The 17,973-nt window shown below is 41.9% G+C and overlaps 1 protein-coding gene across 4 annotated transcripts in view; it reads left to right on the forward strand.

Moving 5' to 3' along the window:
- KDM4C (lysine demethylase 4C) overlaps positions 1-17,973 on the forward strand; it is a 383,363-nt gene that overhangs the window by 309,672 nt on the left and 55,718 nt on the right. For all 4 annotated transcript variants that reach the window (XM_061629542.1, XM_061629531.1, XM_061629547.1 and 1 more), the window contains one exon: positions 8,532-8,717. In XM_061629542.1, the coding sequence (XP_061485526.1) occupies positions 8,532-8,717 (186 nt within the window). The remainder of the gene's footprint in view (positions 1-8,531; positions 8,718-17,973) is intronic.

Consider the following 17,973-nt stretch of genomic DNA (forward strand, 5'->3'; position numbering starts at 1 on the left):
TCACAAGGAATATTTACTGACCAAATTTAGAGACATTCCCTGCATTAGATATAGCACAGGCTCCAGAGGATTAATTAGGCATGCATATACATGATTATTGGTTACTGCAGGGAAATTTCCTTCTACATCAGCTGTGCTAGGGCCTTGCCTCTCTGCCGATCTGGTACACCTGTCTCACTTGCAAGGCTGCAGATGTCAATATGTGGCCAAAACACTTCAAGAAAAGGCAGCTGGAGGAGGAGAGGTATGCAGAGACTAGAGAAAACTGTGAGTGCAGGGTTGTCCTATTGGCCATTCCCCCCCCCGGAAGCTTACTAAACTAAAGCTGCTGTAGCTTGGGTGTGGTTAGTGCAGCTGAATGGGACACAGCTGCAGGCAGCCCATACAAAAGAAGCCTAGGGTAAGAGAAAAGGAATTAACCCCCCTCTGAATACCACTTACCATGAAAACCCTATTCATAGGGTGGCCATAAATTGGGATCGACTTGAAGGCAGTTCATTTCCATTCATTTTTCATATTTATTATAGTAATTTGTACTACTGTAACATTTGTATATGTAACATTGTGTATTTTTTAACATTTGTTTAAGTTGTTTTAAGTTTTCTGTAAAACCCTTAGTGATATTTTTATATATTAAATGGCACAGAAATGGTCTAAATAAATAATGATAGCATGCGTAGATGTATGTCTGCATAATATATTAATAATAGACACATAATAGGCATAGATATCAATAATTCATTTGAAGTCTATATGCATTCCTATATTAACATGTCATGCCAACTTGTGGATACCTAGGGCATTAATGGTAGAATATGCACACTTGATGGGCAGAGAAAGAAGGCACACTTTTGAGGACGATGAAGCTACAGATGCATTAATTGCAATGAGTGGACCCAACTTCATTGAAAATCATAAACATTTAAAACTTGCAAAATTGCAACCAAATAATCTAGAGCGGATAGGAGGAAAACCACAGATAATACAATACCTGTGTCTCTGGGGCCTGACCTGGCTGTCCTCTGATTGATTCCAGGAGCCAGCTCAACACTGAGCTGTTCAAAAGGGAATGTTAGACAGCAGCCCACTTGGACGCTACCATCCAGCTAACGTCTCTTCCCCCCTCCCCAAACCCAGCTGTTTTGCTGTCCTAACTCTCCTTCTAGTTTCCTTATGTTATATTCCCATTGTCTTCCTTCTGACTGGTTCTTACCAAATGATCTGGTAAACCTATAATCTGATCCAGCCCTTTCAGTTTGACACTACCTTTAGCTCTCCTGCCTGCTCATATATATCAATTCACTAATAGGCAAAACCTCTTTGCAGTTTAAGAACGTACCTATAGCCAACAGATATTTCTATCAAACTTTAAAAAGCAGTGAAATTGGGCAGCTCTAGTGAATGCACCAGGGGAGCAGGAGACCTGACCTCCTCTCTGAGATATTGTACTGCCCTTCAAATGTATAAAAATGTAAACACAATTTCGTTTGGTTTTTCACAGTCCAATCCACTTCCTGTCTAGCTTGGAAGAATGTGGTAACATGTGCCTCTGAGCATATGGTGATTGGTGCCAACACCGGCAATCAGGACTACATCTCCAAAGATGGGGAATTACATTTTTTGTATGTTGTTCCTCTTGCTTTGCTTCTTTCCTGTGTTACTCTTGTTTTTACAGAGCATCTAAACTAGAAAATTATATTTCTTTCATTATTCATCCTAGGAATCTGTGTCAGATTTATTTTTTATTAATGTCAAAGCTTTTTTATTGGTCAGTCTCGTATGCTGGTGAAGACAGCCTTTTGTGTTTCAAATTGGAGGTTATGTTCTATTTCTATTTTCGGTGCATTAACAGTTGAATCTGAAACTAGTTTTATGTAAAATCAGACTGATTACAATATGTTGCTACTTAAGCAATTAATCTAGCTGTTGAAAAATCAAACATGGCTTGCCCAAGATGCATGTGTTCAGCCTGCTATGCTTAAACCACCCCACTTAAGGAAGGGTGGGCATGGCAAATTGAAAACAGAGCACACCTAGATATTTGCTAGAACATATTTTACCTCCCATTGTTTTATCTTGTGCAAACTGAGATACTCCTCATGTCCATTAGAGACTGTTCTGCGGAATAGTCAGTGCCATTATTCCACAATTGTTTTTGGAGATTTTTTAGTGTAAATTATGCTAAGTGTTGCTGTACTTCACGTATTCACAGAAACAGAAGCAAAAGAAAATGCTTCACTAAAATTGCAAAGTAAATCAAACATAGTTAAAGTGACTATCTGTACTATATCATCTGTCTTAATACTTTTGCTTCCTCCCTGCTAAAACAAGATCAGCACAGCACATGTCTAGTTTCTGTTATTTGGGCTGATTGCAGGGGAGGGGGTGGGAAGGTTGAAGGAAGTGGGAGGGAAGGGGCAAGAGGGAGGGGATAGGAGGAAGGAGAAGGGGATGGCAGATTTGATCATTGGCATGCTTTTTGAGTTCAGTGCAATCATGCTTAGGATACGTGAAACTGAACTGGGGGAGGAGCAGGGAGGGGAAGGGGATGAGAAGGGGGAAGGGTAGGGGTAGGAAGGAAGGAGGAGAGAGAGGGGAGGAGATTGGATGGGTGGGCAGAGGGAAAGCCCCTTTCCTTTCCAAAAGGATAACATTGTGGACAATATCATTGTTTTTCAGGGTTTCCCCCATCTTTTTGTTCTACCCCAGACACATGTAGTCTCCCACCCAAATTTTGACCAAAGCTGTCCCTGGCCACATCCACACCAGACCTTTATTTCACTTTAGGCAGTCATGGCTTCCCCAAAAGAATCCAGGGAAGTGTAGTTTGTGAAGCGTGCTGATAGTTGTTAGAAGGCACCCTATTCCCCTCACAGAGCTACAATCACCAGAAGAGGGTCTGACTGTTAAACTACTCTGGCCACTGGAGCTCTATTAGGGGAATAGGAGTCTCTTAACAACTCTCAGCACCCTTCACAAACTACACTTCCCAGGATTCTTTGGGGGACGCCATGACTGTCTAAAGTAAAATAAATATCTGGTATGTGTGTGGCCCCCTGATTAGCCAAGCCAAACATCTGTGAGTCTTTCTTTTAGAACACTGACAGTTGGTTCTTACTGAGCATGCCCATGCTTATAATTGACTTCAGTGTTAGATTTCTTAAATTAATTAAAAATCAGCTAACTTTTAAACTGCAGAGTATGGGGCAAGGTCAGTAACAGGATTACAGGTATTACAGGTATTCTGGTATTCTGTGAACATGGCTGATTTTTAATTAATTTCAATGAATTATGAGACTGTTTACAGAAAAATGTCCAACAGCTGTCTGGATTTTTTTCCTCTTGTTTTTACACTTTCAACTCTCGAGTCTCTAAGTGTTTTGTGCATCGCCATGAAAACATAGAGGGTGGTTAAGCAAACATTTCTGAGTTCAGGACTATAAGTTTTGTAAGGTTTTGTTTTGAAATGAGCTTATGGAAAACAGCAGAATGGCATGGGTGGTATTTTCAATGTAACATTGCAGAATGTGAAAAATCCATGCTGGCTACAGTATACAGCCACTCTCGTGGTTGTATAATACTCCTGTAAGGTAATAGTTTAAGAATGCATATAGTTAAAAGTCAATTATGTCTCTTTGCCAAATACTGCATAGATAACCAGGAATCATTAGAAATTGATTTCCTAGCTATCTTGGGGTAGGAGTGGGGTGTTAGGAACTTAATAACAGTGTTGAACTGTGATCTCAATAATACTAAGATTCTTGAGTTCCTTGCAATGATAGGCTCTTGACTGGTTCATAAACACAGTTTTGCTCTGACAGGGTAATGTAAGAACGGGTTAGGTATATAGCGACATAGGATTGCATTGATTCCTGTTGTTGGAGTAGGCCCCCCAAGGTCTTCCCTGATTGTGGGGCTAATACAATTTTCGGTCACTATGTACAAGTGTAATTTCATTTTACGTGGGACTTCTTATGTGTGAATTCTGGGAGAAATATGCAGAAAGACCATCTTATGTGTAAATCAGAGGAACTGAGCCCTGCACCTTTTAACATTCCATACAAGAGTGCTGCATACCTTTTTAGGGGGGAATCTAGTCATGTTTTTATTGTTTGACTTCACATTTAGATCTCCCTGTAAGACATTTCTCACCCTTCCTTGCTGTCCAGATCATAGGGTATGCCCAAGCTGGGATATTACATGGTTATTGGAATATGGGATCTCCCATGAACTGGAAGATTATGCTTTCTTCAAATATGCATTAGCTTCTTCCCATCTGGCATGGGAGAACTGAGTGAGAGAGGGTGACCAAAGACCATTTCTGATAACTCCCTTAGGAGAATCAGGGGGAAGTATTAAGGGAACTACTATCTGAACGGGCTCTACTTCTGGGCTACTGCATGTTCCTATGAAAATAGTTGATGATCCATAGATTGCTCTCCTCCAGAAATTCATAAAGTCATTTTTCTTCAAGCCTAACATAAGGGGTAACCTTTTTGTGGTTCACTAGAGAATTATGTGGAAATGCCGCCTGATGGCACAGGCTTCCTAGAGCACATTATCCACATAAGCTGTGTACCTCTGCAATGGTTCCACTTCAGCACATAAGACAAATAGCAGTGCCCCCTGCCATTACCCACATACTTCAAAACTTTAACATTCTCTCACCAAGCAGCAGAGAGCATTCGCCTAAATAATTAACCATGGACTCCTCTTGCCCAGAGACTCTGGTTGGTTCCTGTTTCATATCTTTAAGACACAGTGCTGCACATTGTTGAAATGCCAGTAGGCCAGCGTCAAGGTGGATGAAATTTTGATATGAGTACTTGTATCACCACCAGAATTTTCTGTCTGGGTTTGACAAGATTCCTGTTTTTAAATATTTGAACATGCAAGATTTAAATGTGACTGGCTGCCTCAAGACTATTTCCATCTCTCATGGTGAGGAGGAATGTGTGTGTTTTTAATTTAAATTATCTCTTTTATGGTTTGTAGGAGAAAAGAAAATATTTATCTTTTAGCTTATTGATATCAGCAGGCAGGCTAGCTAGTCTCAGAAGGATGGAAGGTTTATTGGTTAAGAGATGCAGGCACCCAGTTTGTGATAAAGAATTCTTTGCATTTTTCCTCAGTAAATTGCTTGTAGGATACCGCTCAGAACTTAATCCTTTCAGAGCTGCATCTCAGTAAATCAGTTTTAAAATGCTGTCTCCTATTAAATAGTTAATGTCGTATATATACATGTATGTTAAATACAGAGATGAAAATAAATATAAAGAAGCTTCCTAGGAGCAGTTCAGAACCTCAGGGCTGCCAACAGGATCTCCTGCCCTGCCCTGGATCAGTTTTATATATTTGAAGAAGCACATCACGAATGGGACTAATACAGAGAACATATGTTTATCTTGCTACTTTTGGAGATGTCTGCTAGGCATTTCAACAGGAATTTCTCCCCCGCCCCCAACACATACAATATTTATTGATGCTTTTATTTTTAGTTTTTAATGACATTTTAATGATTTTTTAATTGTATCCTATCTTTGTATGTTGTAAGCTGATTTGATTTACTTTTATGAAAAGTGTGGCATATAAATACTTTAATAAACCAACAACAGCTAGAGCGCAAGTGGTGAAAGACGTGCTGTGAGGCTGATCGGGCACGAGTAAAACATCATAACCATGCCTACTGTTGTGGTGGTGAGGGCAGCGAAGAAGGCCCACTTCTCTGCCTCCATCACATCCTCAAGTAGCCATCCGGTGGAGCTTTTCCATATTGTCAGGGGTCTGTTGACATCAACTCCAGGAAATGGAGTCTTAGACCCTTCGGAGGCCCACTGTGAATTGTCTGCAAGCCACTTTGAGGGTAAAGTTGCTCACCTCTGTAGAAGTCTTGATGCCCCATCTACATATACTGTAGTCCCCAATGAGGTGTCCAGTGCAACGTCTGCTGCAATTTCTTGGGAAAGGTTTCAGTTGATGCGGCCTGATGACGTGGACAAGGTGCTTGCGATGATGCGGCCAGCAACGTGTCTTCTCAACCCTTGCCCTTCTTGGCTTATTAAAGCTTGCCGAGGGGGTCTGACTGAGTGGATCCAGGGTGTGGTCAACACATCATCGCGGGAGGGAGTAGTTCCAGCTGCCTTGAAAGAGTGTGCTAACCACATTGTTCTCTAAGATTTATTTAAATTGGTTTAGTTTCTATATATAATTATAGAATGCCATTACAGAATGTTGTTGCATTTCATTCTCTCTGTAGCAGTATGGTAAAACAAATATAATTACTGCATTCACAGTTTAGCAGGATCCCTCAGACTCCTCCATGCCATAATGTTGGGAAATATTTTTTAGTAAATTGGTAGATTACTTATTGATTGGTCTATGTTTACTTTTCTATTGGTGACCCAACAAATGAGGCTAACAAGTTGAAATGAAATCCAGACTAGACAGAGGTATTGTTGGTAGATGGTTCAGTTGACAATGATGAAGGTGGTGTATCTACTTTGTTCAGGATGGGATTGTACTCCTTAAGAATCAAGTTTGCCACTTGGGATGTTATTAGACCTGGGACGTCATGGATTCTGAAGTGGAGTTTAGATCAGTCTTTCCCAACTAGTGGGCCACCAGATGTTGTTGGACCACAATTCCCATCTTTCCTGACCATTGGCAATGCTGGCTGAGGCTGATGGGAGTTGTAGTCCAACAACACCTGGTGGCCCACTAGTTGGGAAAGGCTGGTTTAGATGGTTTAGAGCAGTTTGGTGCACCAAACTGCAATATCTTCTACAAAAGCATGATCTTGCCAGGGTTTTTCATGCCCTGATAACATCTATGTTAGATTACAGCAATGGGTTATATCTGGGGTTGCTTCTGAAAAAACATTTGGAAATAGCGGATGTATTTTGCCTCCCAGTTTGTTTATGCACACAATTCAAAGTGCTTGTATTAACCTGATCCCAGGCTATCTGGGGCTTTATAGGTTATCTTGAGGACCCCCTTCTTCATAGGAGCCTACCCACTTGTTTAAGTTATCAGCTCTGTGGCTTCTCTCCTCATAGTTTAGGTGAGTGACCACCAAAGACAGAATACCCAATAAAAGTGCAATCCTATTTATTTTTGTTATGTATATTGATGTTGTTGTTACTTGTTAAATTTATATCCTCCCCTTCCTCCCAGAAGGAGCCCATAGTGGCAAACAAAAACAATAAAACATCTTTAAAATACCTTAGTATAGTAAAAATAGTAAAAGAGGAAAAGTGATGAGACGCTGCCCTCACAAGATGGCCTACATATAGTTTTTTTGAAAAAATATAAATATCCAGACTTACAATTTAACCACTAATTAATAAAACATTAATTAAAAAAAAACATGCATGCCCCATTATTACATTACTGTGTCTTTTCTGTTTATGACTTCAGTTTGGAGAAAATTCCCAATGAGCATAAGTATTTAACTGTATGGTTGATATATTTATTTATTTATTTATTTATTTATTTATTTATTTATTTATTTATTAAATTTATATACCGCCCGACTACCATAGCTCTCTGGGCGGTGAACAACAGATTAATACAAAATACAATAAAATCCAATAAAACGAACCACAAAGTACAGAGAATGGGAGATCTAAAAACAATTACAATACAATTTAAAACAGAATTAAGTTAGATTAAAAGCCCTGGAAAAGAGGAAGGTTTTAACCTGGCGCCGAAAAGAGAGCAGCGTCGGCGCCAGGCATACCTCATCGGGGAGACTGTTCCACAGTTCGGGGGCCACCACCAAAAAGGCCCTAGTTCTTGTAACCACCCTCCGAGCCTCCCTGTGGGACGGAGCTCAGAGGAGGGCCTTTGATGAAGAGCGCAGTGTACGGGCAGGTTGATGTTGGGAGAGGCGTTCCAACAGGTATTGTGGTCCCGCGCCGTATAAGGCTTTATAGGTCAAAACCAGCACTTTGAATTTAGCCCAGAAGCAAATTGGAAGCCAGTGCAAGCGGGCCAGAACAGGTGTTATGTGTTCGGACCGCTTAGTTCTTGTTATCAGTCTGGCAGCCGAATTTTGCACTAGCTGAAGCTTCCGAACTGTCTTCAAAGGCAGCCCTACGTAGAGCGCATTGCAGTAGTCCAGTCGCAAGGTTACCAGAGCATGTACCACTGATGTAAGGTCCTCTCTGCTCAGATAGGGACGTAGCTGGGCTACCAACCGAAGATGGTAGAACGCATTCCGTGCCACCAAGGCTACTTGATCCTCTAGTGACAAGGAAGGATCTAAAAGAACTCCCAAGCTACGAACCCGCTCCTTTAGGGGGAGTGTAACCCCATCCAGGACAGGGTATATATCCACCAGCTGGTTGTATATGTTTTACAGCACATCCAAGTTTAACTTTCTTTGGAAATGCAACCAAAAATATTTGTGAGAGGTGGGTGTAGTCTAAGAACATAGATGTGTGAATTTAGGAATAGCTAATTAAACAGAAGCATCAGCTTGGCAGATATTAAAAAACAAGTTCATTGGGAATTTTGTTTTGTGCCTACAGAAATGTATCTTCTGCCGACAAAGAATTAAGAAAATATCTGGTGCCTGCATCCAGTGTTCTTACGGACGTTGTCCAGCTTCTTTCCATGTTACATGTGCTCATGCTGCAGGGGTGCTGATGGAACCAGATGACTGGCCTTATGTTGTCTATATCACATGTTTCAGGCACAAAGTCGGTCAAAATGTGGTAAGGATTTGCATGATTGAATTTCTTTTTGTCATTTTTTAAAAACAAGAATACTGTTATCAGGCTGAACTCAATTAACTCAAATTCTAAAGCTTGCTGACCATTAATACTTCTGTCCGTAACCAGTTCCTGACTGTCAGAAAACAGTGAGAAATTGCCAAGACTATAAGGACTGGATGACATACAATGAATGCTAGTTGCCTAAAGTGGTTAATTAATTTCTTAGAAGGAGAGTTGTTGATTTTAACACTATACCCAGACATGTGGGTGTTTTACTCAGTGCTAAGAAAATGACAGTCTGCATGTATGTAGTTATTAATTGTTTCATATCTTATGATCTAGAGTTGAGCTCTGGCATTCAAAAAAAGGTCAGAGCTTGAGAAAGAACCTAGCTCAAATGAAGTTCATGCTATACCACTTCAAACCATTTGGACATACCCTTGCTCCAAGATGGGATAAAATTAAGCTGTAGGATCCTACCATTCTTTGTTGTGATCTGGACACTATGGGTGGTAGTCAGTGCTAGTCCTACTCAGAGTAGACCATTAAAGTTAATAGACATGGCTAACTTAGGTTCATTAATGTCATTGGGTTTACTCTGAGTAGGATTTAGTTGACTACAACCCTATACATCTGTTTAACAGCCTAGAATTTCATTGAGCTTTTTTCCTTTCCACACCATACTGCTGACTCATGGCAAGCTTTGCTTACTAATCTGTGGTCTTTGCGGTCTACTAAACCTCCTAGCAACATATCAACATTACAATACTTGGTGTGAGTGAATTAAAATGTATGGGAATGCAACATTTTAAATCGGGCAACTACAAAATATTTTACACAGGAAATGAGAAATTAAGAAGAAACGGGGTTGCTTTAATAGTGAGAAGTGATGTAGCAAAAACAATTAAGAGCTATAACGCAAGGTCTGAGTGAGTTATATCAATGATATTTAACAAGAAATCTATTAACATAACCATCATCGAAGGCTACACTCCAATGGCAAATGCGGAAGAAGAGGAATTGGAGAGATTTTATGAAGAAGTACAGGAAGAAATTGATCACACACCAAAACAAGATGTGCTGATAATCATGTGGGACTGGAATGCAAAAGTAGGGAACAGAGAAGAGCTAGGGAGTGTGCGGAAATGGGGTTTAGGAGATAGAAATGAAGCAAGAGAAAGACTTACCGAATTCTGTAAAGCCAATAATTTGTTTCTTGCAAACACATTTTTTGAGCAACCGAAAAGACGACTGTACACATGGACATCACCAAATAGTCAAGATAGGAATCAAACTTATATAATTGGTAGTAGAAGATGGAGAAGTTCCATACTTTCTGAGAAAACAAGACCAGGACCAGACTGTGGTACAAATCATGAACTGGTCATATCAAAATCAGAGTTAAAGCTAAAGAAGAACAAAGCAATCGTAATGCCAAAATACAATTTAAATAACATCACAGAAGAATATAAAGATCAAATAAGGAATTTGAGGCTTTAAACATAGTTGACAGAGAACCAGAAGAACTACGGAATGAAGTCAGGGATATTATCAGGGAAGAATGCAAAAAGACAGTACCTCTAGTTAAAAAGAGAGAAAGACCTCAGTGGATGACTGACGGAACTCTTAAAATGGTTAAAGAGAGAAGGAAAGCAAAAGCAAAAGGAGATAGAAACACAGTTAGAACCCTAAATTGAAGAATACAGCTATTAGTACGTAGGGACAAAGAGAACTATTATAATGGTTATTGTATAGAAATAGAGGACAACAAAAAGGGTAGAACAAGAGCCCTATTCCAAAAGATTAGAGAAATTAAAGGGAAATTTAAAGCAAGGGTTGGGATGTTGAGTAATCAACAGAGGAACACACTGACTGACCGAGATGAAATAAAAGAAAGATGGAAGCAATGCACTGAAGAACTTTATAAAAGAGAGGCAAGGATGATTCATTCACAGAGGAACCGTATGATGAAGAATCAGAAAGTTTAGAATGTAAGGTGAAAGCTGCTCTTAAAATACTTGGAAGAAACAAATCACCAGGAACAGTTGGCATACCAATAGAGTTGCTACAAGCTGCTGAGACTGAATCTGTCCAAATTTTGACAAAAATATGTCAACAACAACAACAAATATGGAAAACTAAATAATGGCCCACATACTGGAAGCGTTCCATATACATTGGCACAGCCATTAAAATGGAAACAATAGTCAAGAAATCAGAAGAAGGCTAGGACTGGGGAGGGCAGCTATGAGAGAACTAGAAAAGGTCCTCAAATGCAAAGATGTATCACTGAACACTAAAGTCAGGATCATTCAGACCATGGTGTTCCTGGTATCTATATATGGATGTGAAAGTTGGACAGTGAAAAAAGCGCATAAGAGAAAAATAAACTCATTTGAAATGTGGTGTTGGAGGAGAACTTTGTTCATACCATGGACTACGAAAAAGACAAATAATTGGGTGTTAGAACAAATTAAACTGTAGATCAAGGGGACAGGGAGGTGGGGTTGCAATTGTCTGCAGAGAATCTATCTCCCATGTCAGGTACCCTGTCCCTAACACCTCCAGCTTTGAGTGTGTGTGCCTGGCGTTGGGTCAGGGAGACAGAGTGGGGATTCTGTTGGTGTACTGTCCACCCCGCTGCCCAACAGTCTCTCTTCCTGAACTGGTGGAGCTGGTCCTGGGTGACTTCAACATACATGCCAAGGTTAGACTCTCAGGTCCAGCTCAGGACTTCATGGCTGCCATGATAACCATGGGGCTGTCTCTAATATCATCTGGACCAACGTATGTGGCAGGACACACACTTGATCTTGTGTTCTGTTTGGGACAGGAAGAAGGTGATCTGAGGGTGGAGGGGTTCTTAGTGACTCTGTTGTCATGGACAGATCACTACCTGTCAAGGTTTAGACTTTGTGCCCCCAGTAACCTTCGCAGGGGTGAAGGGCTGATTAAGATGGTCTGCCCCTGGAGACTCATGGATCCAGAAGGCTTCCTGAATGCTCTGGGGGATATTCCCAGACGATTCGGAAGCTACAGCTAGTGCAAAATGCGGCAGCCAGACTGCTAACAAGAACTAAGCGGTCTGAGCATATAACACCTGTGCTAGCCCGTTTGCACTAGCTTCCAATATGCTTCCGGGCCAGATTCAAAGTGTTGGTACTTACCTATAAAGCCTTATACGGCGCGGGACCACGATATCTGTCGGAACGCCTCTCCCGATATGAACCGGCCCGTACACTACGGTCTACTACGAAGGCCCTCCTCCGGGTTCCGACTCATAGGGAAGCCCGGAGAGTGGTGACAAGATCTAGGGCCTTCTCAGTGGTGGCCCCCGAACTATGGAATGGTCTCCCCGAGGAGGTGCGCCTGGCGCCGACACTATCATCTTTTCGGCGCCAGGTTAAAACCTTTCTCTTCTCTGAGGCATTTTAATTCCTGTTAATTGTAAATTATTATATTTTGATTTTAGACTGTACAGTTTTGTGTACAGTTTTGTGTTATTTTTATTGTATTTTTAATGTTCACCGCCCAGAGAGCTGTTGCTAGTCGGGCGGTATATAAGCTTAATTAAATAAATAAATAAAATTCCCAGCATGGCTGGCGATACTACTGAAGCCCTGGTCAATCTCTGGAATACGAAGGTGACCCGGGCGGTGGACATTATTGCTCCAAAGCGCCCTCTCCCACCAGGGGAGGCCCATAATACACCTTGGTTAACTCAAACCTTGGGCCTGATGAAACAGCAGCGACGACGGCTAGAGCGACAATGGAGAAAAACTCAGTCCACTTCTGATCGAACACAGGCTAGAGCCCATTTTTGAGCCTATCATGTGGCAGTGATGGCAGCGAAGAAAGTGCACTTCTCTGCCACCATTGTGTGTACTCAGTGTCGTCCGGCGATGCTTTTCTGGGTGGTCTGGGGTCTTTTGGGCTCTGGCCCTACATTAGACTCTGAGCCCTCAATCGCTCGCTGTGACATGTTTGCGAGGCACTTTGCAGATAAAATTGCTCGCATTCGGACTGACTTGGACTCCTCATTAACTACAGTTGTGCCAGATGTCCCCGAAGCTTCCTCTTGTCATTTTTCTATGGATACTTTTCAGCTTGTGAAGCCTGAGGATGTGGACAGGATTCTGGGAGAATCGAGGGCCACTACTTGTTCCCTTGACCCTTGCCCATCCTGGTTAATCAAATCTGCCAGAGGGAGAGTGGCTGACTGGTTGGCATATTTAATTAACACTTCCCTAAAGGAAGGTTCTATGCCAACATTGTTGAAGGAGGCTATGATAAGACCTTTATTAAAAAAGCCTTTGTTAGACCCTGCAAATCCTAACAACTTTCGCCCACTCTCTAATCTCCCCTTTCTGGGCAAGGTGATTGAGAGGGTAGTGGCTGCTCTGCTCCAAGTTTTCCTGGATGAATCGGACTATCTAGAACCTTTTCAGGCCTGGCCATGGGACAGAGACTGCCTTGGTCGCCCTGCTTGATTACCTATGCCGGGCATCAGACAGGGGGAGTGAATCCCTGTTGGTACTGCTGGACCTCTTGGCAGCCTTCGATATGATCGACCATGGTATCCTTCTGGACCGTCTAGCTGGGATGGGAATGGGAGGCACTGTTTTACGGTGGCTCTGGTCCTACCTGACCGACAGGACCCAGAAAGTGGTGCTGGGAGACTACTGCTCGACCCCCTAGCCGTTGGCCTGTGGGGTACCGCAAGGTTCCATTCTGTCTCCCATGCTCTTTAACGTTTATATGAAACCGCTGGGAGAGGTCATCAGGAGATTTGGAGTATAATGTCATCAATATGCTGATGACACTCAGCTTTCTCTCTCCTTACCACCTGATTGCAGGGAGGGAGTGCTCATCTTAAAGCACTTAAATTTTGGTGCCTGGAGGCTGTGAAGGGCTGGATGTGGGCTAACAAACTGAAACTTAATCCAGACAAGATGGAAGTACTTCTGGTCAAGGGAAAAACTGCATCAGGGACAGGATTGCAACCTGTTCTGGATGGGGTTGCACTCCCCTTGAAGGAGCCGGTCTGCGGTTTGGGAGTCCTCCTGGATCCTGCCCTGCTGCTTGAATATCAGGTGGCTGTGGTAGCCAGGAGTGCTTTTGGCCAACTCAAACTGGTCTACCAGCTGTGTCTGTTCCTGGAGGCAGTTGACTTGGCCACAGTGACACATGCATTGGTGACATCGAGGCTTGATTACTCTATGTGGGGCTGCTTTGAAAACGGTTTGGAAAGCAGCCAAAATGTTAACTGGAGCATGGCACAGGGAGCATATTACCCCTGTGCTTTATTGACTCCACTGGCTCCCAGTTTGTTTCCGGGCCCAATTCAAAGTGCTGGTTCTGACCTTTAAAGCTGTAAACGGCCTGGGACAAATGTACCCGAGGGGCTGCTTACGCCCATATGTACCTGCCTGGAATTGAAGATCATCTGCCTTTTGTCTGCTCTGCGTGCCTAGAGTGAAAGATGTTAGATTGACAGGCACGCAGGAGAGAGCTTTTTCAGCTGTGGCCCCCACGCTTTGGAATACTCTACCCCAAGAAGTTCTCTCTGCTCCCTCCCTGTTGGTTTTCCGGAGACTTCTGAAAACAATCTTGTTCCGGAGAGCCTTTGGGAGGGATTGAAGGTAGAGCCTGATGCTGATTTTATGCTTTCTGCATTAAATTTTACCTTTGTAGTCCCTTTAGTATGTGTGGTGTGTGTGTGTGTGTGTGTTGTATTCTATGTATTTTAATTGTATTTTATGTATTTTAACTTTATTTTAATGTTTTTGTGATTTTACTGTTTACAATTTTATTATGTACATGTTTGATTTTATTTTTGTAAGCCACCCTAAGTGCCCTATTATAGGGTAGAAGGGTGGGATAGAAATATTTTAAAGAAAGAAAGAAACATATTACAATCAGTCTGATTTTACATCAAACTGTGGTTCCAGATTCAACTGTTAATGCTCCCACAATAGAAATAGAGCATAACCTCCAGTTTGAAACACAAAAGGCTATCTTTACCATCATATGTCATTGACCAATAAAAAGACTTTGAAATTAATAAAAATAAATTTGACAGATTTCTAGGATGAATAATGAGAGAAATATAATTTTCTAGGCTAGATTCTCTGTAGAAACAGTAGTAACACAGAACAGAAGCAAAGTAAGGAGAACACCAACAAACATACAAAAATGTAATTCTCCATCTTTGGAGATGGCAGGTGTTGCCACCACTCACCATATGCTCAGAGGCACATATTACCAAATTCTTGCAAGCTACACCGGAAGTGGATTGGACTGTGAAAGACCAACCCAAATTGTCTTTGCATTTTGACAAATGTGTAGGGCAGTCCAATATCTCAGAGAGGAGGTCAGGTCTCTTGCTCCTCTGGTGCATTCACTATAGCTGTCCAATTTCCCTGCTTTTTAAAGTTTGATAGAAATATCTGTTGGCTATAGGTATGTTCTTAAACCTCAAGGGGTTTTTTTGCCTATTATTTATTTATTTATTTATATCATTTCTATACCGCTTTATATTATTTGGAAAACAAATCTCAAAGCGGTTTACAACCTAGATTAAAACATTGAACAAAACATCACAAAATATTAAAAGAAAACATTACAAATTCAAGCCAAATATAAAAAACATTCAAAACAGCATAATTATCAGAAAAATAAAAGTATTCTCTTAAACATAACCATTATGAGTTAAGAATCAAATACAAAATACAAACTCCCAAAACAGCATCATTAGTTAATTAATTAAAACTACTATACTAGGAGCTACACCCCCCAATAACCCCTCCCAAATATGTCCTTAACAGTCCTCCATGTCTAAATCCCACTCTGATTCATTCCCACAAACCATACAGATAACTTATCTGCAGCCAAACCACCATAAGGAACAAACACTTAGCCTACAAAAATACATAGCAGCCAACGCAACCACTCCCTTCCCGTCTCTTGCCCAGGTAGGCCCATACTCAATACCAGTTCAATTTCTCATACTGAGTGGTATTGGGCATCTCTCTCTCTCTCTCTCTCTCTCTCTTGCCTGGATAATACATTCAACGGTACAGTATTAAAGGGGGTGATGCCCTCATGGAGACCCCAAACGTTCTGCATTGCAGCAACCTTCATAGCTCATCTGTGGGCTGGGCACAGTCAATTAGCTGCAGGTTCTTTCCACTCTCCTCCTCTGGAATTAGCAATAGCGTCCTGATTCCCAGAGTCTTCCTGAACGATTTTTTTCCCCACTGCTCCCTGGAAGGCAAGCCGTTGATTGGGTCAGAAGGGCCATCCTTGGAAGCATGTTCCACAGTCATGGTACCATCACTGAACAGGTCCTATCTCTTTTGTTCATCCACTTAGTGGAATTAACATTTAATGCTTCAAGGGACAGGCAGGGGATGGGAATTAAAGTCGCCTCTTCTTTTTTTTAAGATACTTCCCTCTAGCTATCTCACCTCCAGTATCAGTGCCCAGATGTTGAAAAAAAATTAAAGTATAAGATCTTTGGGATGTAAGATAGAGGAGGGTGTGGGTTTCATTCCTATACCCTGTCCGCTCCTTCTGGTCTAAAAAAAATAACCCTAGGTCCCCAGCACACATGTAACATTCTCTTTTATTCATTTGTTAGATTTCTATCTTGCCCTTCCTCCCAAAGTATCCCAGGGTGGTAAACACGTGCATATCTAGTTTAGCTCAAGCAGAATATGAGAACTATTCAGTACATGAAGATCATAGTCTGGAATACACACAGCTTTGATGCTTTTTACAATTCATATAGCTACACATTAGAGGCTGGTCCATTAGGGCAAATGGGGCACTGCTCCACCAACCTCAGTCTGTTCTTAGCCAGCCCAAACCTTACTTAACCTCATTACTTACAGTTAGCCCAGGTTGTGGTACTGCCTATTGACTTCCTCCTAATTAGTTTTGCTGTTGTAAAACTCAGCAGAGAGGAGGATGGGAACAAAACTAAAGTTAGTTGGATCTGCCTATCATTGGCTCTGGCTGTACCAACCTTCTGCTGTTGGTCCATCTGCATTCCATTCTGGCAGTCCCAATGGGCACCAGCCACGACTGTAGCTACAAAATTAATATAAAATACATCCATGTTTTTGTTTCAGTCACACTAGTGTTTACTTTTTCAGTGAACTTGTAGACTCTCAGATTTTTCCTAGATGTGATAACATAGATACTGCTGTGACATGTGAATCAAGGCCATAAGAAATATTTTGAATGTAAAACTGGCAAAATAAAAGTATCCTACAGTGACTTTGTCATATCAAAAGGGAACTATTTGGAAGCCAACCTTTCTAAGGGCTGAGAAGCTGACCTTCTTTCCAAAGGCTGGAGTGCCATACTGTGTTGTTTATCATAAGCAGGGCTGGCACCAAAGGGCAGCCAGGTTGGGCCCTGGCCGAGGGACCCTGTGGCCCAGAAGGGCCTCTAAAGGGCCCCTCCTTAAGGTGTGAGGGTAGCGCTCCCCTTCCACAATCCTTAGCAGAGTCAACTCCTGACCCTGCCACAGATTGCAGAGACAGAGCTCCCAGCCTCCCTACAGACCATGCAGGCCTGTGGCACACGCCCACTCCACCTACCTCTCCTCCCTTTCTGTGAATGCCCTGCATGCTGTGCATGCAGCTGCCATCAACCAAGATGGCAGCAGAGGCTTCTCTAGGGGGCTGATGCCCCTACTGCCAGCTTGATGGCAGGCACGTGCGCTCACTCAATGTAGTACACATGCATGCCATCAGCAAAGCTGCCCAAGAATGCTAGGTACTGATGGTAACTCTGGCTGTGAGTGCTACTGACCACTGCTGAATTCTGCATCACTTCTGCATTTATATGCAGTGATATAGTTTATTATCATTTTCCTCTTTTGATTCAGCTTCTTTCAGTTGCAGACAGCCCCTGTAGCCAGGAGGTCAAATGGGGCACTGCCCCCTAGAGCTGTGTCTCTTCTGGCTTTTGGGGGGATTATCTTTTTAATTTGTGACACAACAGACAATGAGCAACTTCATTTAAAGAATGTTTTGTTTTGAGAACGGGAGCAATTTAAGAATAGGACCTTCTGAAAAATTCAGTGAATAAGGCTGGGCAAGTGCACAACAAAAGACTCATCTGGAAGAGCCCTCAAAAGTCTGCTCACTCAAGACTTTCCCTGAGGGTGGATTTTTCATGATCACAATCACCCTACAATTACTTTTCTTTAAAATGGATTGCCTTCAAGTTGATTCCGACTTAG

This window comes from Rhineura floridana, chromosome 1 (genome assembly GCF_030035675.1).
Source record: "Rhineura floridana isolate rRhiFlo1 chromosome 1, rRhiFlo1.hap2, whole genome shotgun sequence".
In the NCBI taxonomy this organism is placed as follows: domain Eukaryota; kingdom Metazoa; phylum Chordata; class Lepidosauria; order Squamata; family Rhineuridae; genus Rhineura; species Rhineura floridana.